Below are 26,503 nucleotides of genomic sequence, written 5' to 3'. Positions count from 1 at the left end.
ACAACTATATATAAGTAGACCCATGCACTCCAAACCCATGCTATTCAAGGGTCACTGTGTATATATGTATATATGTGCATGTGTGGTAAGTCGCTAAGTCTTGTCTGACTCTTTGTGACCCCATGGACTGCAGCTAGCTGGGCTCCTCTATCCATGGAATTTTCCAAGCAAGAACACTAGAGTGGGTTACCACTTCCTTCTTTAAGGGATCTTCCTGCATTGGCAGGTGGATTCTTTACCACTAAGCCACCAGGGAAGCTCATATATATCTGTACACATATGGAAATTCTACTGACATTTATTCAAGAAAAGATTCTAGTAAACTTCTACATATCAGAGTTTCTCAGACAAAGTATTTTTTTGATTATTTGACCATTATAGCATAGTTCACATCCTAGTGGACTATAGTCCATGGGGTCACTAAGAGTTTGAACAACTAACATTCTTATGTCCCTCACAAAAAATTTTCAAAAATGAAAACTTTAGTTTTAATACTTGTAATGTTTCACAATTAAAATGTTTAATCACATATATAATTTTAACCTAATCTTTTTCATTTTATAGTATGAAAACTTTTATGTTATTTTATATGTTCAAAACAAGTGAATTTAACTAAACTAGCAAAAAAAGGACCAAAATTGTGTCTGTAATATCCAAAATTGACTGTGCAATGTGAATAATAATATAGAATGGATAAAGCAAATATAATGATACAATGCATGCTATCAAAATGTCAGTGTCTAATTACCCATTTAAAACAATAAATACAATCTTGATGTTTGCTTCTTTAAACACGACCAATGAATGAAAAGCACACAGAAAATCAAGAGACAAAGCAAGGCAGTATTACAAATCTTGTGACAGCCAAAAATGATTTTGCTTATAAAGCAGCAAATGTATTTTAAAACTGTCAGGAACTAATGACTGATTAGCTACTCAGTTGAATATAAAATCTTGCAAATATAAAATTTTGCAAATAATTAGTATCACAATGCCTATATTGTGGTAAATCATACTTAGACATTTTTTTACTTAGTATTCCTCTACTTATCAATTTATCAATAAACAATCTTTTCACAAGAAAATGAAATAATGTTATATTCAAACTGATGTCTGAAGAGGATAACTTATGAAACATGTAAAAGATTTTACCTGTCCAACCAAGCAAGCAGACTCTTGGCTGCTCCAATCAGATCCACAACTGAAGTTAGAAAGTCATTTGGCAATTTTCGACTGGTTCTCCCATCATAATGGCCACTCCTTCTCCTCCCTGTTATAAAGTTCTGTAGATTTTTGGCAGATGCATTCAACTTGTGAGAAAGAGTTTTCAGATTTTCTGTTTCCAAGCCATAATTCTGAAGTATGAAAAGAGAAAAAACAAATATACTTAAAATCAATATTTTATTCAGTCAACATTTACTGAGTACTTTACTATATGTACAGACAATGGAATAAGTATTAAGAGTTAAATATGACTAAGATAGGATTCCTGGCCTGGCAGAATTCATAGTCAAATGAGGATTTGAGGAAATATCAGATAAACAAATCACAATAAAATCTGTAAGTACTAACATGAACATGGAGAGATGAGGGCATTGTATCTTAGAACTAAGGCACCCAAGACAGAAAAATTATAAGGACTCATAAGCAGTTTCTTTTTTAAGCAAGCCTAAGTTCATTTACTTGTGAAATTCTTTATTATCAACAATTATTTTTTATTATCTATTCTATTAGCATACATATAGTCATGAAAGTAGGCACTAGGAAAAATTCTGTTTCCCCAAAATGAACAAAGTACAACCCAACAATAAAATACATCATATACAATATAACTTTCCTTCTGTGTCCTCTTCATAATGACTCACATAGGAAGTTTCTTTTATGATATTGTATACATAGTAAACCTCTGCATCCTCAGGGGAACCAATACACTTTCTCCTTTTTATAATACAAATTTTAAAACTAAATTTTTAATTTTGTCATGGTTGCATTAGCTCAGTCAAGTATGAATCACATCTAAAGAAATCAATGATTTTTTTGTAAGTATAATTGTTCTTCTTTTCCTTGGTCTCAGTTTTTAATTTCTAGAAATATACAGTACATGTGTGCTAAGTCACTTCAGTCGTGTCCGACTCTTTGTGACCCTATGAACTCTAGCCCACCAGGCTCTGTCCATGGGATTCTCCAGGCAAGACTACTGGAGGGAGTTGCCATGCCCTCTTCCAAGGAATCTTCCTGACCCAGGGATCAAACCAGCATCTCTTATGTCTCCTGCATTGTCAGGCAGGTTCTTTACCACTAGCACCACCTGGGGAGCCCACAGTAATATATAGTATCTCACCCTAAATGTTTCATCTATAAACTATTCCAAGAAAGATTTTTATGAATAAATACAAATAATTTTTTTAAACCATATTCAATAGGGACATATTGTAGGATCCTCTCAAATAAACTTCAGTGAAAGATTTCCCAAGTTACAACTAAAGTTTAAAACAGGTAATTGTGAGTTATAAAACACTTCTAAGAAAGGCCAGTTAACCTGATCAGAGGATGACCTTGATCAAACTACTTGGCAACATGTACATTATTTTCATGTGTAAAATTAAAAGTATTATTAACTTATAGAAAATTATGAAAGTCGAAGAATGTTAGATAGTCTCTGAGGCCCAAACAAATTCTAACTTTGATTTAGCCTTTCCTTTTACAGTTAAGTAAAGTGAGGGAGACTTTTTGATTTGCTTTAAAGAGCTCAGAGCTTAGAGCAGACAGAAATCAGAATGGGACTATAAGTTACCAGGCCACCTATGAGAGAATACCTCTATACCCACTCCTTTGCACCACTAATCTGTTCCTGTTCAAGCAGGGTAGGAGAAACAAATGAAGCAAAATGGAAGAAAGTAAAGGGAAAATGAAAAAGGGAAGCAAATGTAATGACAGATTTAGCTCTATTATCAAGTCAACAATTACTGCGTACCTAAGTTTATATGAGAAGGCAACGGCAACCCACTCCAGTACTCTTGCCTGGAAAATCCCATGGACGGAGGAGCCTGGTAGGCTGCAGTCCATGGGGTCGCTAGGAGTAAGACACGACTGAGTGACTTCCCTTTCACTTTTCACTTTCATGCATTGGACAAGGAAATGGCAACCCACTCCAGTGTTCTTGCATGGAGAATCCCAGGGAGGAGGGAGCCTGGTGGGCTGCCGTCTATCGGGTTGCACAGAGTCGGACACGACTGAAGCGACTTAGCAGCAAGTTTATATGAAATTTAGGTTTATTTTTTTCTATGGTAATTTAAGGAAAGAAATAAAAAATGGAGTAGGGGAGAGGATTTGGATGCATAAACATTGATACCAACTTATGTATGTTACCACTAAAGATTTAATAATGATAAAAATCTAACTGTTCTTTGCTGAAAATTCATAGTTTTACTAAAAGAACAGTTTTAGAGCCATAGATTAAAAAAAACCACACAATATATATTATATATTCACTGCTAAATTTGAACTGCAACAGTCTTGTCAAGTTAAAAGGTTTGGTTTACACAAATAAAACAACATTCCATTCAAATTCTATTGCATCTGAGCATGAATTATCTGTGAGACATTTAGGAGATTTTATCCAGCATGTCTGTATGTTATGAAGAAAATCCTCTTAGAAGAGATACTCTAATGACTAAATAAAAAATTATATCAACTAAACTTAAAATGCAACTTCTGAAGTACTTGAAAGTATTTTCAGAAGTTTTTTCTGTGTTAAAGCATTTTCCCTGAAGTACAACAGTGTCTGCTTTTTTCATTTCTGTATACTAATCATTTTAATGAGAAAATATTTACATTTGCTCAGAGAAGCTCAAATTTAAGTAGTTTATTAATGAGGAACCTAATCAATCTGGTAACATAACTTGAACTCTATAGCCATTAGTGCCCACAAAAGATCCATTTAAACTATCTCCTTATATATAATAATCTCAAATATTTTATTAGAAATGGTAAAAATGATTTTAAAAGAATACAGGTTCTCTCATAAATAAAAATCTGAAGGCAAAATAAAACTACTTTGAGGCTTTCAAACTTTAAGATAGTATTACATTAAAAAATAATACAGCTCAAGAATTAAGATAATCCAAAAATCTTCTGGACAAAATCTGGTAAGATACAGAGGTCTTCTAAGTTGGAAGCCTACTAAAGAATTACCCTTTATGAAGGAAATTCAGGTAAAAAATGTGGGCAACAGAGTAACCCAGTAGCGAGAATAGACAAAATATGCATAGCAGAAGATGGAGAAGGAAATTCTTAAAACTTATTCTAGTTAACAAATATAACTAGTTGAACTATTACTAATTAAACCAATAATTGAAAAGCATTTTAGAAATTCTAGAGGACTATAAAAATAGTTTAGCAGCTTATCTGTATATAACACTGTCTATGTGATACTATTTTAACAAAAGAGGTGGGTTAGTTGATCCTGCAAGTTAAGTTTTATCATCACAGAACTCAATTCTAAGTAGCTCAAAATCAAGTATTGACAACACAGATACCATTTTGCCTTTTCCTTCGTGAAAATGGATGGTTTGCTCTGACTCACGAAGTCACCAGTAAATCACACTCCCCAGCCTACCATGTAAAGAAGCAAGAAGTAAAAGAACTGCCTCTTTGTTTTGGCCAAAGGTATGCAGGTGAGAGTTACTGTCCTGACTTTTTTAAAATGCAGGTTTATTCACTGCAGGCTTGCTTTTACTGGATACTCATGGGACAACTAGGCATAACTATTGGTATAGAAAGGACTAAATCAATTAAACAAAAGCTTGGACAGGAAATGTACTTTGCTATTTTCTTTATCCTATGTTACCTCTGTGGCCGACAACATTCATGCCAGGAATCAGGTGTGACTCCACAAGGATTCAACATAGCCAGTCTAGTCTTAAAGAACTGCTGCTAAGTTTCTACTGTTCTCTCAACTATATGCATGGAAAAGCACATGAAAGAAAGAAAACATTTTAGAAAGTTAAGTTGGCTATACCCTACTAGCGGCAAATTCTCACTACACACTTAACTGAAAATATTATTATAATACATTTTACAATGTCAATGCTATTTTCTTCAGAGCTCTTAATCTGAATTCATCATGTAATACATGTTTAGGTTTTATAATACTTTATAAATACAAGTGAGTCCTAAAAGGATTGCTTTAACAAATATTTTCAGAAATAAATTATTTTGCGATGAATAAACTAAGCAATTATGCTGCAAAGAAACAAATCCTAGTAAGTGACATCAAATTTTTCACAAAATATCTATTACATGAAAAGTACATGAAGAATGAAATGAAAACTGTTCTTATCCTGTCATAAATGATTCACTTATACTTCTCAATAAAAGTTGTATTGTCAGAACATAAATTGAGGACTATACATTAAACTATATATATGCTCTATCATTTTAGTTAATACAAGATGCTCTCTATTGAAGCACACCAAATGATAGCATAACAGCTTGAAAGAGTTAATATAATTCCAAATCATGAAAAGCTTATTTCTCTCTAAAATAACATTGTACAAACAGTATATGAAAGTGAAAGTGAAGTCGCTCAGTCGTGTCCAACTTTTTATGACCCCACGGACTGTAGCCTACCAGGCTCCTCTGTCCATGGGATTTTCCAGGCAATAGTACTGGAGTGGATTGCCATTTCCTTCTCCAGGGATCTTCCCAACCCAGGGATCGAACCCAGGTCTCCCACACTGTAGACAGACACTTTATCATCTGAGCCACCAGGGAAGTCCTTACAAACAGTATATAGATGGAGCTTAATAAACCTATGTTGCATAAATGAACAAGTTACTAAATATACTTTTGATTTTCATTAGCTTCCATGACATTTATTTTCCATCAGGACTAATTTTAAAACAAGGCAGAAAAATATCCATTGCTTAAATGAAACAATGAAATTTGGTAAGCTGAGTGCCGAAGAATTGATGTTTTTGAACTGTGGTGTTGGAGAAGACTCTTGAGAGTCCCTTGGACTGCAAGGAGGTCCAACCAGTCCATTCTGAAGGAGATCAGCCCTGGGATTTCTTTGGAAGGAATGATGCTAAAGCTGAAACTCCAGTACTTTGGCCACCTCATGGGAAGAGTTGACTCATTGGAAAAGACCCTGATGCTGAGAAGGATTGGGGGCAGGAGAAGGGGAAGACAGAGGATGAGATGGCTGCATGGCATCACTGACTTGATGGACGTGAGTCTGAGTGAACTCTGGGAGTTGGTGATGGACAGGGAGGCCTGGCGTGCTGTGATTCATGGGGTTCCAAAGAGTCAGACACTACTGAGCAACTGAACTGAACTGAACTGTGTCTTCCTTATATTTCAGAGTCAGAGACTGTATTGGCAAGAGAAAAAAATTATACAGTTCTCTGGAGAATGGTAGAGAACTTCATTCAGTAAGATAGCATTCATTTAAAATCCTCTATGTGTTAAGCACTAGGCAGAAAGCACACTGAGGACCAAAAAACCAAAGCAAAGATTTATAATGTGATACAAAGTGCAAGGTGCCGTTCTTCCCATCACTTCCTACACTTCAGCAGCTAAATCAAAATTCTTCCTTTTCTCTGAACACCCCAAGCTCTTTCACAATTCTGTCTTTACACATATTTTTCTGCCTCGATAACTTTTCTCCAACGTTTTTATCTGGCAAACACCTACTTATCCTGCAAGTCCCAATGCAGATCCCACTTACATGTCCTGGATCCCTCAGTAGTGTTTATCATCTAATTCTGCTTTCCCCTGGGAATTTTTGTTTTGTTTTAAATCTATATTATCTCTTAACTACTCTTGTCTTCTTTACTGGACTATAGACATTTTAAGAGCACAGACTATGCCTTTTTCATCTTTGTATTCCCTGTGGTAGCACTGTATGAGCATGAATATGTAATTGTTAAAAGAAGAAATAAATACAATAGATGTAGGAAAAAGTAGAAGAGTCAGTAGAGACATTACAGATTTTTTTTCCCATTCCCAACAGCACAACTGCTGTTGCAATCAACTCAGCTTGCTGGAGGGCTCCCACTTTCTGAATTTATAATGGCACGGAGAAATAAATCAGGATTCATTGCTCAAATATTTGCTTTATATTTACTGGAAAACATCTACTGCATAAAGTGTAAGCTATGTCCACTTTAAGCTGCTGATGTATAGCCATTAGGAAGCAGTGAAAATGAAGTTTAACATTTGACCTCTTTGAAGAAGAAACATAGAAAGAATGAATTTAATGTTTTCATTTTTTTCCCCAAGAGAATGATGCAACACTAGAGTGCTTAAACCCAGAACTGCATGGCAGTGGTTTATATCTCCAATACCATCATTTTAAGTAAGTCGAGGTCAGCAGAGTTTATCATGGGCCAAACTCCAAAGTCTATAGGTCTAGACAATCTGTAGGTAGTTTCATAATTACCAATCTCATTCTCTTATTCAAAGTGGCAGAGTGGAGCTCAGCATGTGAATGGTTCATTTATGAGAAGACCTGCTTATGACACATGCACTCTAGATTTCAAGCTCTAACATGCTCAACTTTACTGTTATAGATAGGCGACTGCTAGGTCAGATTACTGTCTCTGAGTCACTTAGATGATACCTTTATGACCATTCTGACTCAGATATGGAAACCAATATGCAAAAACACTGTGGACTCTTACCTAACCCTGAGTACTAGCTTTTATTTCAGGCATGATTTCTGCGATCTGATTAGTGCAAGTGTGTGTTCTGGTCTGAATTAATTTTCTTATCTCAGGAATACGGAAACAAGAGGATCTCTAAATTATCATGTGAAAAATATGTCAAGTCTCTTTCATCACCACTTTCAAAAAAATGTTTATTCAGCATTTACTATTGCCAGGCATTTGTGCTACATATTAGGTGTTTAATAAGCAATGTCACTTTTCCCATATAGCTTATAGTCTAGCAGAAGAAACAGATACTAAACTAAAAAAAAAGCATATAAATATGTAATTATAAAATGAGATGAGGATTAAGAAAGAGAACAACAGTGAGGGGATGATTTTAGACCCGGTCAGGGTGAGGGAGTGAGTGATCAGGGAATGTCTCTGACAAAAGGACAATTAACGTTAAGACTGAAATGTGTAAGTGGGAGGTACTATTCAACCAATCTGGTTTTAGATTCTTTAAAAAGTATTTTCAGTCAGTTCTTTTTTCTTTGCTTATTCTATTGGCTTTTTGTGAAATTTGATGACATTATTAATGTTCCTTAATGGAAATAATAGTTCCCATTGCTTTTGTGACCACTCTTTCATAGTTGTCTTCATGCTTCTCTGACCACTCCTCTCTAGCCTCCCCTCCCCTCCCCTCCCTCCTTCCCAGATGGAGTGTCAGGTTTTGAAGTCTATAAACCTTCCCTGAATGATCTCTCTCTCTCTCTGTGGATTCAATCCCTATGTCCCTGAGACTCCCAAATCTGTCTTCAGTCACTTCTCAGCTCCAAATTCATAAATTAAATTGTCTGATGGAGTCTCTCTTTCTGGATAAACCAGAGATGCCTCAAATTCAACAAACATAAAACTCAATTTATATTCCCACCTAAATCTATTTGTGCTGCTATTGCCTATCTTCATTACTGTAAAATCTACTCTGTCTCTGCAGCTAAAAGGATGGAATCTTTCTCAGCTTCTGTCACTCACTCCTCCTATTTACCAGTATATTCTATTCTTATTGCACATCCACAGTTCAAGCCATCCTCATAGCCTAAGTGGATCATTTTAAACATTTCCTAATTGTTTCCCCATCTTCAGTCCAGTCCAGTCCACCCTTTTCACTACCATCAGTTACCTTTTTAAAGCAAGTATTTGATCATTCTTGCATGGTTCTCTAGTGCCCAGACTAAGAACTACAAATCTCCTACCAGGATATTAGGTACTCTACAGTCTGATCTATCTTTTAGAGTCTAATTTTATGCCCACTGCTTTCCACTTATTTGTGGTGGGAAAACAGCTTACCATTTTTCATACATTCCAGGCAGGCTCTTTATTCTGTGTGACCGTGTATGTGCTGTTTTATCTACCTGGAAATTACTTCCCTCTGTTTCTCCACGTCTTAAACACAAGCTCATATTCCAGTAGGCTGTTAAAGATGACATCTTTTGCAATATGAATCCATTTATCTTAGTTAAAATTTCTGTGTCCCTTAATATTTAGCTCATGCTTTTATTTTAGTAATTTGATTATATTATGCTTTGTATGTCACTCTCCCTCCACTAGACTTTTCAAGATGGCAGGAACTAGATCTTACATTTGACACATACAGTGCTGAGTATATGGATGCTTGAATCACACATTTATTATTAATCATCATCTTAATAATAGCGACAACTTATTGAATGTTGACTGGGTGCCAGGCAGTGAATTAGGAACTATTCAAACACTATCTCATTTTCACACCACCACCAAGAGATAGTTGATATTGCGCTAAGTTGCTTCAGTCATGTCTGACTCTGTGCGATCCCATGGACTGTATGTAGCCCACCAGGCTCCTCTGTCCATGGGATTCTCCAGGCAAGAATACTGGAGTGGTTTGCCATGCCCTCCTCCAGGGGATCTACCCAACTCAGGGATCAAATGTGAGTCTCTTACATCTCCTGCATTGGCAGGGAGGTTCTTTATCACCAGCACCACGTGGGAAGCCCATAAAGCGTTAGTTGCTCAGTCCTGTCTGACTCTTTGCATCCCATGGACTGTAGTCCACCAGGCTCTTCTGTCCATGGAATTCTCCAGGCAAGAATAATGGAATGGGTAGTTATTCCCTTCTTTAGGGGATCTTCCCAACTCAGGGTTACAATCCAGGTCTCCCACACTGCAGGTAGATTCTTTAGTGGCTGAGCCACCAAGGAAGCTCTTTTTTTTTTTTTTAATAAAATATCTCTTGATTAAATAAAATATCTCTATTTTAAATAAAAGAACTAAGGCAATGGTGAAATGATTTGCCCACAAATGTCATTCACTGACTGAGTCAAATTTCAGTCCCATATTATTATATTACAAGACTCATGTTCTTTCTCATTGCAGTTCTAGCCCCAATCATGCTAGTGTCATTTTAGCTAACACAGGAGGGAAAAAATCTATATTCTTCTCAGAATATCTAATGTACTATCAAAATCTTGCAGGATTATTTTGATATTGATTTCTTTTGCCTTGACTAGGCACTGCTCTTATAGCATACATAAGCAGACATAAATAAAATATTCAATATTCATTGATATACATACAAAGAACACTAAAATAATTGATTATTTTAAGGATGATTTTTTTCTAAAATAGGATGACTTTAACATTTGGGATACTAAATCAAACTTTTAGAAGGAAATGAACTTTATAAATGATTGTATGCAACTGTACATCCCAAGTGCTGCTGTGAAAACTCCCTTGGTGAGCTCTTAGTTTTTCAAGTAGCTAGATAAAATGCCACAAATTGAGTTAATAAGCCTCCTTAATTTGTAATTTGGCATGGCATAACACATCATATACAATGAAGGAGGAAAATACTACATCTAGTTGACTGATAATTAGGTGATTTTTTTTTTCTTCTTGCATTGAAATTATTTTTGTAAAGAGAAGGAGAAAAAGAAACAAAAAAAAATTTAGGAAAAAATTTTAAAAGGAAAGAAAACAGGGAGAAAAAGCAAAGTTTCCCTTCCCACCAGTTCCATGATGCTCTTACCAGTGCACACAGAAGGTCAACCGCTTCCAAAATCAGCTCCTGATGGCCGATGCGGCTGACTCCCAGATCCTCTAGTTCCTGATGTGTGATACGCAGCAGCTGGTCCCCACTGATCTTCTCCCTCTCAAAATTCTTGATATACTGTTGCAAACAGTCATCAAGACCTGCAGAAGAAACATATTGAAGATCAGAATGAAAAACAACAACAACAAAAAAACCCAGTGGAACCAAACAAATTTTTAAAATAAAGCAAGCATTAACTACTACCAAGTCACAAATTGAGTCCATTTCAGCTCTGGACTAGTTCAGTCATCCACCTTTTCTCAACCTATACATGGGCTTCACTGGGGGCAGGGAGCGGGGGCGGGGGGGGGGGGGGATAATCACTTCCTCCTATCCTTAGCTGTTAGGTTCCTATTTGAATTTTCCTCAGCAATTACTGGAAATCTTTACCTCTCTTCTCAGCATTCTCTTTGTGGCCTGTTTCACAAAATGGTTTAATGGGCATATTCCCCTACTTCCAAATTTATCTCCACCCCCTCCTCCTTTCTTCTTTAATTCCATTGCTGAGGGAGAGGTATTCTTGTTTCAATATAAGGATATTCAATCTTCCTCTGCCACCTAACACTACTTCAACAATTAAAAAATTAAATGTTGAAGTAAACCATTTCTTTTTTATTGACTTCTATATTCAAACCTCTGTCACCTTAAAAAACAAAATAAAACAAAATTCTTTCCTTGATTTCCTTGACGCTGTGTTTCCCACTAGTCTGTTATTCCCTTCAAAGCCAAACCCCTTACACATTTATTTCCTCACCTATAATGCACTCTTTAATCTACCATCATTTACAATTTATAGATCCAAAAGCAGAAATCCACAATGTATATGGTTTTCAAGATTACTCAGGGCACTTCAATAAGGGATTGGCCAAGCTACAGATTGAGTGGCTTCAATAACCTATGAAACGACTTGCTATAAATGTTGAACTGAACTAATAAGATTTTTAAGTAAGAAATACCAAGAAAGTGAGGCAATTCTCAATATCTAAAAGGTCTTGATTATATGTCAAGGAGGAAAATCAAAGGTAATAATGGGCTACAACTCAGCTGAAATTATGATGGAGCAGATATTATAAGAAGAGAAAACAAAGACAAGATTAGAAAAACTTTGCAAAGGGAAGCAAAGTTCCATAACAGAAATTATGTAGCCATTGAAAGAAGAATAGATACTCCTAAAAGCTACCTGGTTCCTGGTACAGTAGTCTAGTATACCAGGTCACACATGTCTTCACTAAATTTCAAAATTTCTTAAAGTAACTTGAGTGGCCCTGCACTCTCTCTATACTATCTACTCTTTCTTTCACCCTCTACTGGTATGTGTACATTGCTCTTTCTTGGTTCTCTTTCCTTTTTGTTGTCAGTTCCCTTTCAGGAAGCTTTCTTCAACTGTCCTAAAATATTGTTGCTCTGCACTCCAGAGACCCCTTCCTACTTGCCTTACCTCTCACTCATTACATTCTAACTGAAGAGTTTCATCTACATCCATGTCTTCAACTTCCATCTGAGATCTTAAACATCCATTTCAGATTTCCCTCATGAATGCCAAACCTACGTATCTATATTTTGTAACGCATCCACAACACAACTTTTCATTTTCCCCTCCAGAGGAGTCTCCTGTAATCACTGTCTCAGTGAATGGCACCACCTCCTATCCCAGTATAAAAACTAAATACTGTATTCTAATCACTGGAAAACTAACTAAACTACATTAATATATAGGGTACTTTACAGATACCTAGAATATCTAATAAATCTAGACACATGATTTTGCTCTAGAACCTATGCAGTTAAATTTTCTTTTGACAATTCTCATATAGTTGTGAGATGATATCAGTTCAGTTCAGTTCAGTCGCTCAGTCATGTCCGACTCTTTGCGACGCCATGAACTGCAGCACACCAGGCCTCCCTGTCCATCACCAAATCCCAGAGTTCACTCAGACTCACGTCCATTGAGTCAGTGATGCCATTCAGCCATTTCATCCTCTGTCGTCCCCTTCTCCTCCTGCCCCCAATCCCTCCCAGCATCAGAGTCTTTTCCAATGAGTCAACTCCTAGCAAGAGGTGGCCAAAGTACTGGAGTTTCAGCTTTAGCATCATAACTTCCAAAGAAATCTCAGGGCTGATCTCCCTCAAAATGGACTGGTTGGATCTCCTTGCAGTCCAAGGGACTCCCAGGAGTCTTCTCCAACACCACAGTTCAAAAGCATCAATTCTTCGGTACTCAGTTTTCTTCACAGTCCAACTCTCACATCCATACATGACTCCTGGAAAAACCATAGCCTTGACTAGATGGCCCTTTGTTGGCAAAGTAATATCTCTGCATTTTAATATGCTGTCTAGGTTGGTCATAACTTTCCTTCCAAGGAGTAAGCGTCTTTTAATTTCATGGCTGCAGTCACCATCTGCAGTGATTTTGGAGCCCCCCAAAATAAAGTCTGACACTGTTTCCACTGTTTCCCCATCTATTTCCCATGAAGTGATGGGTCCAGATGCCATGATCTTAGTTTTTGAATGTTGAGCTTTAAGCCAACTTTTTCACTCTCCTCTTTCACTTTCATCAAGAGGCTTTTTAGTTCTTCTTCAATTTCTGCCATATGGGTGATATCATCTGCATATCTGAGGTTATTGATATTTCTCCTGGCAATCTTGATTCCAGCTTGTGCTTCTTCCAGCCCAGCATTTCTCATGATGTACTCTGCATATAAGTTAAATAAGGAGGTGGCAATATACAGCCTTGACGTTCCACGTTATTCCATGTCCACTTCTAACTGTTGCTTCCTGACCTGCATACAGGTTTCTCAGGAGGCAGGTCAGGTGGTCTGGTATTCCCATCTCTTTCAGAATTTTCCACAGTTTATTGTGATCCACACAGTTAAAGGCTTTGGTATAGTCAATAGAGCAGACATAGATGTTTTTCTGGAACTCTCTTGCTTTTTCAATGATCTAGCAGATGTTGGCAATTTGATCTCTGGTTCCTCTGCCTTTCTAAAACCAACTTGAACATCAGGGAGTTCACAGTTCATGTACTGCTGAAGCCTGGCTTGGAGAATTTTGAGCATTACTTTACTAGTGTATGAGATGAGTGCAATTGTGTGGTAGTTTGAGCATTCTTTGGCATTGCCTTTCTTTGGGATTGGAATGAAAACTGACCTTTTCCAGTCCTGTGGCCACTGCTGAGATTTCCAAATTTGCTGGCATACTGAGTGCAGCACTTTCACAGCATCATCTTTCATGATTTGAAACAGCTCAACTGGAATTCCATCACCTCCACTAGTTTTGTTCGTAGTGATCCTTTCTAAGGCCCACTTGACTTCACATTCCAGGAGATGTTATAGCCATCTCATCCAGTGAGATGATATAGCCATGTTAAATTCTTGATTTACTTCAGAGATAGGCTGGCCATCACTCTTAATTTGTAAGTAAAAGTGTATTTACTCTTTGCTCTGTTTTTTCCTCTATTCAAATTTAATTTTATTGAACCAAAAGCTAAGAAAAAGTTTTCTTCAAAACCCTTTATGCCACTAAATAATTCTAAATTGCAACAAAAGTTAGGCAATATCTTATTTAACAAATGGGACATACTGTGAACAAGAATAACAAACAGTGGAGCACCCATGCCATGGAATACTGCTTAGCAATTAAAAAGGAACAACTGACATACACAATAACTTGAATGGAGCTCAAGAGTATTATGCTGAGTAAAAATGACTGATATGAAAGAGCTTAATGCAAGATTCCATTTATATTACACAGTGAAAATGCTGAAACTATTGCAGCAGAAAACATGTCAGTAGTTGCCAGATACTGAGTATATGAAGAGGCCATCACTATAAAGCAGCAAGAGGGAGATTTTGGAGGTGATGAAACTGTTTTGTGCCCCAACTGTGATATGGTAATGCAAAATATACACATATTAAAACTTATACAACTGTAATGCCACCAACATCAATTTTATTCTGAAAATTTAAAAAAAATAAAATAAGAAATATTATAAATGAACTACAGGCAATACATTAGTTTTGGAATATAATTTAATTTATTACTTGGAAACTACTAAAATTATTACAGAAAAAATTTCCTTCTCATATCATTTTATCATAGTGACTGATATAGAAGACCCAGACCAGGGAATAATGTTTCCAGCATTCCTTTCAGCAACTATTATTAAGTACCTACAGACTGGAAAAGGTCAGTTTTCATTCCAACCCAAAAGAAAGGCAATGTTAAAGAATGCTCAAACTACCGCAACACTGCACTCATCTCACACACTAGTAAAGTAATGCTCAAAATTCTCCAAGCCAGGCTTCAGCAGTACATGAACCGTCAATTTCCAGATGTTCAAGCTGGTTTTAGAAATAGCAGAGGAACCAGAGATCAAATTGTCAACATCCGCTGGATCATGGAAAAAGTAAGAGAGTTCCAGAAAAACATCTATGTCTGCTCTATTGACTATACCAAAGCCTTTAACTGTGTGGATCACAATAAACTGTGGAAAATTCTGAAAGAGATGGGAATATCAGACCACCTGACCTGCCTCTTGAGAAACCTATATGCAGGTCAGGAAGCAACAGTTAGAACTGGACATGGAATAACAGACTGGTTCCAAATAGGAAAAAGAGTATGTCAAGGCTGTATATTGTCACCCTGCTTATTCAACTTATATGCAGACTACATATAAGTTCTCTTACATGCAGAGAAATGCTGGGCTGGAAGAAGCACAAGCTGGAATCAAGATTGCTGGGAGAAATATCAATAACCTCAGATATGCAGATGACACCACCCTTATGGCAGAAAGAGAAGAGGAACTAAAAAGCCTCTTGATGAAAGTGAAAGAGGAGAGTGAAAAAGTTGTCTTAAAGCTCAACATTCAGAAAATGAAGATCATGCCATCTGGACCCCTCACCTCATGGGAAATAGATGGGGAAACAGTGGAAACAGGGTCAGACTTTATTTTGGGGGGGCTCCAAAATCACTGCAGATGGTGACTTCAACTGTGAAATTAAAGGACACTTGCTCCTCGGGAGGAAAGTTATGACCAACCTAGATAGCATATTAAAAAGCAGAGACATTACTTTGCCAACAAATGTCTGTCTAGTCAAGGCTATGGTTTTTCCAATAGTCATGTATGGATGTGAGAGTTGTACTCTGAGGAAAGCTGAGCGTCAAAGAATTGATGCTTTTGAACTGTGGTGTTGGAGAACTTTTGAGAGTCCCTTGGACTGCAAGGAGATCCAACCAGTCCATCCTAAAGGAGATCAGTCCTGGGTGTTCATTGGAAGGACTGATGCTAAACTGAAACTCCAATACTTTGGCCACCTCGTGCAAAGAGTTGACTCATTGGAAAAGATCCTGATGCCGAGAGGGATTGGGGGCAGGAGGAAAAGGGGATGACAGAGGATGAGATGGCTGGACGGCATCACCAACTCGATGGACATGTGTTTGAATGAAGTCCGGGAGTTGGTGATGGACAGGGAGGCCTGGCGTGGTGCGATCCATGGGTTCGTAGAGTCAGACATGACTGAGCAACTGAACTGAAGTGAACTGAACTAACTTTGGGGCAGTGTGCATTCATGCATTTAAACTACCTTTGAAAAGTCTCCTTCACCTTGCTAATTGGCAGAGCTGAGAGATTATAAACAGAATTCTAAGAAGCTTATATAATATAGGATGTATAGAGTGATGCAGTAGAAAACCACTCAGTGACTGTGGTCTCTAGAAGACTTCTTAGACGGCCAAGATCCACCATAGGGACCACCACCATTTCTACTTTTCTCCCCAAAGCCAAGTTCTTTCTCTAAAAATTTAATGTTGTCTTCAGTTCAGTTGCATCCAACTCTTTGCAACCCCATGGATTGTAGCACATCAGGCTTCCCTATCCATCACCAACTCTGGGAGCTTGCTCAAATTCATGTCCATCGAGTCAATGGTGCCATCGAACCATCATTTTCTGTGGTTCCCTTCTCCTTCTGCCTTCAAGCTTTCCCAGCATCAGGGTCTTTTCTAATATGTCAGTTCTTCACATCAGGTTGTCAAAGTACTGGAGCTTCAGCATCAGTCCTTCCAATGAATATTCAGGACTGATTTCCTTTAGGATGGACTGGTTGGATCTCCTTGCAGTCCAAGGGATTCTCAAGAGTCTTCTCCAACACCACCGTTCAAAAGCATCAATTCTTTGGCACTTAGTTTTCTTTATTGTCCAACTCTCACATCCATACATGACTACTGGAAAAACCAGTGCTTTGACTAGGCAGACCTTTGTCAGTAAAATAATGTCTCTGTTCTAATATGCTGTCTAGGTTGGTCATAGCTTTAACTTTTCTTCCAAGGAGCAAGTGTCCTTTAATTTCACAGTTGAAGTCACCATCTGCAGTGATTTTGGAGCCCAAGAAAATAAAGTCTATCACTGTTTCCATTGTTTCCATGACTATATGCCATGAAGCAATGAGACCTGATGCCATGATCTTACTTTTCCAAATGTTGAGTTTTAAGGCAACTTTTTCACTTTCCTCTTCACTTTCATCAAGAGGCTCTTTAATTCCTTTTCACTTTCTGCCATAAGGGTGGTGTCATCTGCATACCCGAGGTTATTGATATTTCTCCCAGCAATTTAGATTCCAGCTTGTGTTTCATCCACTCCAGCGTTTCTCATGATATACTTTGCATATAAGTTAAATAAGCAGGGTGACAATATACAGGCTTGTTGTACTCCTTTCCTGATTTGGAACCAGTCTGTTGTTTCATATCCTGCTCTAACTGTTGCTTCCTGACCTGCATACAGGTTTCTCAGGAGGCAAGTCAGGTGGTCTAATAGTTCCATGTCTTTAAGAATTTTCCACAGTTTGTTGTGATCCACAGTCAAAGGCTGTAGTGTAGTCAATGAAGCAGAAGTAGATGATTTTCTGTAAATTCTCTTGTTTTTTTTCTATGATCCAACAGATGATGGCAATTCGATCTCTGGTTGCTCTGCCTTTTCTAAACCCAGCTTGAAATCCGGAAGTTCTCAGTTCATGTACCGTTGAAGCCTAACTTGGAGAATTCTGAGCATTACTTTGCTAGAGCCAAATTGAGCAAGTACAGCAAAGGAGGGATGAAAAAAAGAGAGAGAGAGAAACAGGTGGTATCATGAAGATGAACCAGAAAAAAAGAAAAACTTCAAGACTAGTAGTACAGGACTGTGGTAAAGGAAAACTCCCAGTCAGTTGACCACAATTCAAAGCCCACTCTTAATCTGATAACAAGGAGACTTCAATCAAAATATCATATTAGTGAAACCAGAAATCAGACAGAGCATGGAGCTGAATGGTAAGAAATTAGAGGCCTGCGTATAAAATATTCCTTTAGGAGATTGTATGGCATTGATGAGGATGGAGAGCTGATAGGAGGTATCACATGGGGACAAAGGGGCTATTGTTATACCAACAAGACTATATGATGAAAGGATCTAAAGGTGAATAATGTCACCATTTATCCATTTGCAAGTTTACAGAGTAACTGACTGACAAAGCAAGGATTAAAACCTAGTGCCAAAGGATTCTAAAGTCCAATCTGTTTTGATTGGACTACATCAGATCATTTCAAGGTTAAAAAAAAAGACCTCAACAATAATCTGTATGCTTGCAGAAAGAGATAAATGGAGACAGAAACATACAGTTATTAAAATGAACAAAGGACAACATAGGACAGGGGCTATAAAATCATATTCTTCCAGACACACATGGAAAAATTATTTAAAACTACCAAGTCATGAATTCCATGTAAGTATACTCTGATAAACTGAACCGAATAGGGGACTTATTTGGCATTTGATCTGATGCTGTGTTCAAATGAATGAAAGGAAAAACACTGCAAAGTTTTTAGATATCACTGAAACCAATGCAATACATGGTGACTTGAGAACTCCTTGTCCTTATGTTCTTCAATGCCATCTTTCAGTCACCCTCCTTCTAGAAACCAGCAGTTTCTCTACAAATAGTATATGATTTCCTTTTACATGGATTCCCAAGAAAACCAGCTAAAATAGAAAAAGGTCAATTTTCTTCTGGGTCTGTTCTAATTTACTTTGTCCTAATTTCTTCTAGAAAATGTTAAGCTGCCAATACTTTTCCATTATTTCCAAGTAGAAAAGATGATTCTGATTAACAGCAATACCTTCAATTTATTTATTTGTTTATTTAGTGCTGTGTGCCAAGCACTGTTTTAAGAACTTCACAAACATTTTCTCATTTAATCTGTAGGATACTCTTATGGATTACATATACTTATCTTGATTTACAGATAAGAAAATGGACATTTAGAGATCATGCCTGGATCCCACAGCTTAATAAACAGTAAAGTCAAATCTAAAACCAAGTCCATCTGACACCAAATCTCTACCTTTAAAGCCTATGCTAAATTAGAAGGAATTAGAATTCTTCCCAAAGTGATCATCTATAACATACTAGAAAGACATTATACCAAAAATATTTTTTTCTATTTTCCACTTGAAACTTTAAAGACACTGTTTTAAAATCCCTTTATTTAAATTTTACTTTATATCAAAAGGGGTTTAAGTATGTCATTTACATGCACGCAAGCACACACAACTCAGCAGGAGAACACAAATTAAAAAGTAGATGAGAAAAATATGGTTGAGAGAAAATATGATTAGTCATTAAATGGGATCCAGAAATAATGGTAATATACAAACTTCTTAATAGTGAAAAATATTAGACTTGCTAAAGTATGGGAGGAGATAGAACACTGCTTGTAAATTGCCCAGAAGATAACAAAGAAGAAAACTAGATCAGGTACACAGTTTAAAATACTCATTAGAAAAGCAAACCAATTTCTAAGAGAAGTTCACCTATTCCTGATTTGTTGTTGTTCAGTTCCTAGGTTGTGTGCGACTCTTTGTGACCTCACGGACTGCAGCATGCAAGGCTTCCTGTCTTTCATTATCTCCCAGATTCATGTCCATTGAGTCAGTGATACCATCCAACCATCTCATCCTCTGCTGCCCCTTTCTCCTTTTGCTTTTGATCTTTCCCAGCAACAGGATCATTTCCAATGAGTTGGCTCTTTGCATCAGGTGGCCAAAGTACTGGAGTTTCAGCTATAGCATCAGTTCTTCCAATGAATATTCAGGGTTGATTTCATGTAGGACTGACTGGTTTGATCTCCTTGTAATTCAAGGGACTCTAAACAGTCTTCTCCAGCACCACAGTTCAAAAGTATCTAATACTGAAGCCAAAAAAAGATTTCCCATTGGAAAAATTTCTTGTGTGATGTAATGAATACCGCCTTCAATAAACCCCTTTAATAAACACAACTATAGGTTCTAATTGGAATCTCTTACAGCAATGTTGAAATACATTTTTCCTAAAATTTTATTGTCTTGTATGCCAAATAGTAACTGATTATCACAAAGACAAAAAATACTCATATTTATTGGCTTTAAAGATGTTACAATTTCTCAACAGAGGTTCTAATTCTAAGGAGAAAATAGCTAGGAGAGTCTCACTTTAATAATAAAAATAAATGGGTGAGTTGGAGTTGAATCATCTTTGGAAAATGGATAGTTTGTCAACAGGTGTTTAAAATGTTTTGAGGATACATACTGTATAGTCATTCAATGACAATTGAAAATAAAAGACTCCTACTGTCATACTTCTAATCTTGAAAAGCACACAGATTTTGACTTAAAAAAGTACAAGTTACAGGCAATAAAAGAAAAAAAAAACAAATAAATTGGACTTCATCAAAATTAAGTGATTTTGTTCTTTAAAAAAGCACACTTAACTATTAAAAGGCACTCATGGAACTGGAGAAAATATTTGCAAATGAGGATTCTGGCAAGGGACAGAATAGATAAAGAACTGAAGAATAAAGAACTCACCTGTAACTAAAAAATAACAACAAAAGGTCGATTAATAAATTGCAAAAGCCTTAAATAGACATTTCTCCAAAGAATGATTGTATACAGATGTCCAATAAGCACATTAAAAGATGTTCAACATCACTAGTCACTAGGGAATACAAGCCAAAATTATAATGAAATACTACCTCATATCCATTCAGTTCAGTTCACTCACTCAGTCATGTTCGACTCTTTGCGACCTATGAATCGCAGCACACCAGGCCTCCGTGTCTATCACCAACACCCAGAGTTCACTCAAATTCGCATCCATCGAGTCAGTGATGCCATCCAGCCATCTCATCCTCTGTCATCCCCTTCTCCTCCTGCCCCCAATCCCTCCCAGCATCAGAGTCTTTTCCAATGAGTCAACTCTTCGCATGAGGTGGCCAAAGGACTGGAGTTTCAGCTTTAGCATCATTCCTTCCAAAGAAATCTCAGGGCTGATCTCCTTCAGAATGGACTGGTTGGATCTCCTTGCAGTTCAAGGGACTCTCAAGAGTCTTCTCCAACATCACAGTTCAAAAGCATCAATTCTTCGGCGCTCAGTTCTCTTTACAGTCCAACTCTCACATCCATACATGACTCCTGGAAAAACCATAGCCTTGACTAGATGGCCCTTTGTTGGCAAAGTAATATCTCTGCTTTTGAATATGCTATCTAGGTTGGTCAAAACTTTCCTTCCGAGGACTAAGTGCCTTTTAATTTCATGGCTGCAATCACCATCTGCAGTGATTTTGGAGCCCCCCAAAATAAAGTCTGACCCTGTTTCCACTGTTTCCCCATCTATTTGCCATGAAGTGATGGGACCAGATGCCATGATCTTCGTTTTCTGAATGTTGAGCTTTAAGACAACTTTTTCACTCTCCTCTTTCACTTTCATCAACAGGCTTTTTAGTTCCTCTTCACTTTCTGCCATAAGGGTGGTGTCATCTCCATATCTGAGGTTACTGATATTTCTCCCAGCAATCTTGATTCCAGCTTGTGCTTCTTCCAGCCTAGCGTTTCTCATGATGTACTCTGCATATAAAAGCAGCATGACAATATACAGCCTTGACATACTCCTTTTCCTATTTGGAAACAGGATAGCAATGATCCAACAAAACAAAATAAACAAGATACAAAACAACAAGTGTTGTCAAGGATGTGGATAAACAACATTAACAGGAATATAAAATGGTACAACCAGTATGGAAAAGAGTACAACAGTTACTCAAAAAAATTGAAAAAAACAACTACCATGTAATCCAGTAATTTCACTTCTGGAGCCAAAAGAAATGAAAGCAAGGTCTCAAAAAGGTATCTGTCAATCACAAATTCCTGAAATATCTCTCCCCCTATCTTTCCTCTGGTAACCAAAAATTCGTTCTCCAAGTCTGTGAGTCAGTTTCTGTTTCACAAATAAGTTCATTTGTTTAATTTGTGGTATATACTGCTATATTTAAAATGGATAACCAATAAAGATTTAATGTACATCATAGGGAACTCTGCTCAATATTATTTAACAGCCTAACTAGGAAAATAATTTGAAAAAGAACAGATATTTGTATAAATGAATCACTTTGTTATATACCTGAAATTAACAAAACATTGTTAATAAACTATACTCCAATATAAAAAGTTAAAAAATCTGTATACCCATGTTAATAGCAGCATTATTCACAATAAACAAAAGGTGGAAACACCCAAGTGTCCATCAACAGATGAACAAACTTTGTTCATCTTTCTTCAGTCTTAAAAAAAAAAGGAAAGAAATGCTGACACATGCTATAAAATATATGAACCCTGAGCAGAGTGAAACAGACCATTCACAAAAGGACAAATACTATATGACTGAAATTATATGAGGTACCTAGAATACCTAGAATTCATAGACATAAAGTAGAATGCTGGTTGCCAAGGGCTGAGAGAGGGAGTTAGTGTTTTATAGGTAAAGAGTTTCAGTTTTACCAGATGATTGTTTCATGGATAGATATTAGTGATGGTAGCTTAACAATGTGAATGGACATAACATCACTGAATTGTACATTTTAATATGTCTAAAATAGTAAATTTGATGTGTATTTTATAATTTAAAATTTTTTAATGATTAAAAATAGTGAATTTTACATTATGCATATATTAAAAAGTACAAGCTAACTAAAAAATTCAGTTCAGTTCAGTCGCTCAGTCGTGTCCGACTCTGCGACCCCATGAACTGCAGCACGCCAGGCCTCCCTGTCCATCACCAACTCCTGGAGTCCACCCAAACCCATGTCCATTGAGTCAGTGATACCATCCAACCATCTCATCCTCTGTCATCCCCTTCTCCTCCCGCCTTTAATCTTCTCAGCATCAGGGTCTTTTCAAATGAGTCAGCTCTTCGCATCAGGTGGCCAAAGTATTAACCTTAGCCTAAATTAACTACTTTCAACTTTTAAATAGACTTAAGCATTTGGGGAAGTATATGTGTTTATGAAAGCCACGCCTGTAATTTACTATTTTATATTTGATTACAAATGTTATGTTCCTGTGTAATTAAGTTTCTCTAACAGAAACACAACTCTTCTTTTTGTTGATTTCAAAGAAACCATCAAAAGCAATGATTTACTAAATTCAGGGAATCTCACATGAAACTCATCAAAATATCTCAACCAAGCTAATACATCATAAAAAATTAGCCTAATCACAATAGTATTTAATACAGCTATCTTTTGTTTTTTAATATTTTCATTTAACATCTAAATAGTATTGTTGAATGTGAAGACACGCCAAAAGTTTCAGCAATATGTGGATTTTGAATTTTATAAAAAATTGTACATAAGCTATACCAAGAGAGGAAAGTAATTTTGTATCCAAACACCATCCACATAAATGTTGAAGGAATAGTAGCAGAAAGGATTAATCAGTCATCTTTAAGTGCTGGGAGAGATCTCCTTCTCTAGGGAGGAAGGGAGGGGGTAGGCGGTGTTTGCCCAGTGTTGATGTGGGGACAACCTGGGTCATGCCATTGTAAAGGGCAAAACCTGTTGGTCCAACCTTACTTCTGGAGAGTCATCTAATCTTGCTTTATCTCAGCCCCAGGCTTCCCTTAATATTCTTGATTTTCTTCAGATTTAAATCAGATTCCTAAATCAATAACTGTTCCTTAGCACAGACTTGTATATGATTTTCCTCTGACCAACTAGCTTGCTGAGCTAGGAATATCTCCCTTTCTGGCTCAACATCAGGATCCCTCCCAAATGCTTTTCCATTTCCTGATATCAACTTTCATTTATTCATTCAACAGGTATTTATCAAATGCCTAGTTTGGATCTAGGTATTATTCTAGGGAATATGAATAAAAGGTAAGCAGAAATAGACATGGTTCCTTCCTTCATGGAGTTAACAGTTTAATGGGAAAGAAGACCATTACATAAAGAATCACACAAGCAACTCTGACATGTAAATCAAAGGAAAGGTATCTTTGAATGGTGCTTCAAGAGCCTGTAATAGGGGGATATGACCAAATTTGACAGTTCAAGGGTAGGTTTCCTGTGAGAAGTATGACAAGAGGAGTGTGAGCCAGTTACGCAAAGGGGAAGGGAAGAGCATTAGATTCTGGAAACAGCAAAGATCCAAAGGTGGGACAGAGGATGGAGAGTATGAAGCACTGAAAGAAGGCCAGCATTACTGAAGGCTGCATTCAGATTTGTGCTCACAAAAGCTCCCACTGGCTTCAATGTGTAGCACAGTGACTTGTGACCAGTTTACCTTTTGCCAAGAAAAGATCGTCTTTGGCAGGAACTCATCTTCCTGCTCAGTACCTTCACTTCTCAAGTTATTCCAGTCATGGGAGTTGAATAAGCTTTCCCAAACTTGTCTTTTCTTGAGCTATTTCCTTCCTCCATGCTACCTACACCACACCTTCCCCCCGCACCACAACCTAGTCTCCTCCTGGTAACAAAAAGAAGTACAACCTAGCCCATGTTATTTATACCTGAACAACAAATCAAAAATCAATGGGAAAAAATGCGGTAAAGGTAGAAACATCTTTTAAAATGGTGATTCAAAAAAAAAAAAAACACCACACAACAGTATAGTAATAGAAAGTAAAAAACTGTCTTTAGAAGTTACAGCTGATCATTTTAATCTGCTACTGCTGCTGCTAAGTCACTTCAGTCGTGTCCGACTCTGTGCCACCCCAGAGACAAGGCTCCCCCGTCCCTGGGATTCTCCAGGCAAGAACACTGGAGTGGGTTGCTATTTCCTTCTCCAATGCATGAAAGTGAAAAGTGAAAGTGAAGTTGCTCACTCGTGTCCGACTCTTAGCGACCCCATGGACTGCAGCCTCCCAGGCTCCTCCGCCCATGGGATTTTCCAGGCAAGAGTATTGGAGTGGGTTGCCATTGCCTTCTCTGCATTTTAATCTAAACTTATGCAAATCATTAATTCTGAGTGAAATAACTTTCCCAAAAGAAAACTCTAGCATTAAAGTAATAACTGTAGAAACAAAGGGTACCATCCACTAGTAAACCTAATCTCAATACATCTCGTTATGATGCTTCCCTAATTACAAATCTTATACAGCATTCCAAATTTACTGTGTGCACCCTCCACCTCTGGTACACACACACACACACACACTCACACACACACACAAACATATTGACACGATAAATGTCTATAATAGACAATAGCTAGCCAAGAATTAGACACGTTCAAGCCAAAAAGAAATCTTTGGTGTTTTAAAACATTTTGTTAGATTTGCTTATTTTTTAATTGCAGGATAATTGCTTTACAGAATTCTGTTGTTTTTTGTCAAACATCAACGTGAATCAGCCATAGGTATACACGTATCCCACCCCCCTTGAACCTCGCTCCCATTTCCCTCCCCATCTCACCCCTCTAGGTTGATACAGAGACTGTTTGAGTTATCTGACTCATAGGGCAAATTCCCATTGGCTATCTGTTTTACATATGGTGTGACTCCTAAAACAGGTTATAAAATATTAGACTCAATTTAATTTTCAGTCCCCTTCATGGATCACAGCCTTGTCCTGGAGAAGGGGCTTGTGTAAATCAATGAAGATATGAGCCAACCCATGCAAGGCCACCCAAGACAGATGGTTCATAGTAGAGAGTTCCAACAAAATGTGGTCCACTGGAGGAGGGACTATGCTAAAACCTTAGACTGTGTAGATCACAACAAATGGTGGAAAATTCTTAAAGAGATGTGAATACCCGACTACCTTACCTGTCTCCAAAGAAAACTGTATGCACACCAAGAAACAACAGTTACAACCTTACGTGGAACAAATGACTGGTTCAAAATTGGGAACAAGTACAACAAGGCTGTATACTATCACCCTATTTATTTAACTTATATGCAGAGTACATCATGCAAAATGCTAAGTTGAATCATAAGCTGGGATCAAGATTGCCAGAAGAAATATCAACAACCTCAGAAATGCAGGTGATGTCACACTAATGGCAGAAAATGAAGAGGATATAAAGAGCCTCTTGATGAGGATGAAAGAGGACAGTGAAAAAGCTGACTTAAAACTCAACAAAAAACTAAGATTATGGCATCTGGTCCTATCACTTCATGACAAACAGACAGGGAAAAAGTGTAAGCAGTGACAGATTTTATTTTCTTGGGCTCCAAAAATCACTGTGGATGGTGACTGCAATCAGGAAATTACAAGACACTTCCTCCTTGGAAGGAAAGCTATGACAAACCTAAACAGCATATAAAAGGCAGAGACATCACTTTGCCAACAAAGGTCTATCTAGTCAAAGCTATGTTTTTTCCAGTAGTCATGTACGAATGTGAAAGTTGGACCATAAAGAAAGCTGAGGGCTGAAGAATTGATG

The 26,503-nt window shown here is 37.2% G+C and overlaps 1 protein-coding gene across 5 annotated transcripts in view; it reads right to left on the bottom strand.

Moving 5' to 3' along the window:
• The window catches only part of CNKSR2 (connector enhancer of kinase suppressor of Ras 2), a 286,604-nt gene that overhangs the window by 213,649 nt on the left and 46,452 nt on the right, over positions 1–26,503 (bottom strand). For all 5 annotated transcript variants that reach the window (XM_070291444.1, XM_070291441.1, XM_070291442.1 and 2 more), the window contains exons 2-3: positions 10,717–10,880; positions 1,153–1,355 (exon numbers count right to left, since the gene is read on the bottom strand). In XM_070291444.1, coding sequence (XP_070147545.1) covers positions 1,153–1,355; positions 10,717–10,880 — 367 coding nt within the window. The remainder of the gene's footprint in view (positions 1–1,152; positions 1,356–10,716; positions 10,881–26,503) is intronic.

The sequence above is a fragment of the Ovis canadensis genome, chromosome X (genome assembly GCF_042477335.2).
Source record: "Ovis canadensis isolate MfBH-ARS-UI-01 breed Bighorn chromosome X, ARS-UI_OviCan_v2, whole genome shotgun sequence".
NCBI lineage: Eukaryota > Metazoa > Chordata > Mammalia > Artiodactyla > Bovidae > Ovis > Ovis canadensis.
The sequence above is the reverse complement of the archived record's forward strand: the minus strand, read 5'-3'. Positions and strand labels throughout refer to the sequence as shown.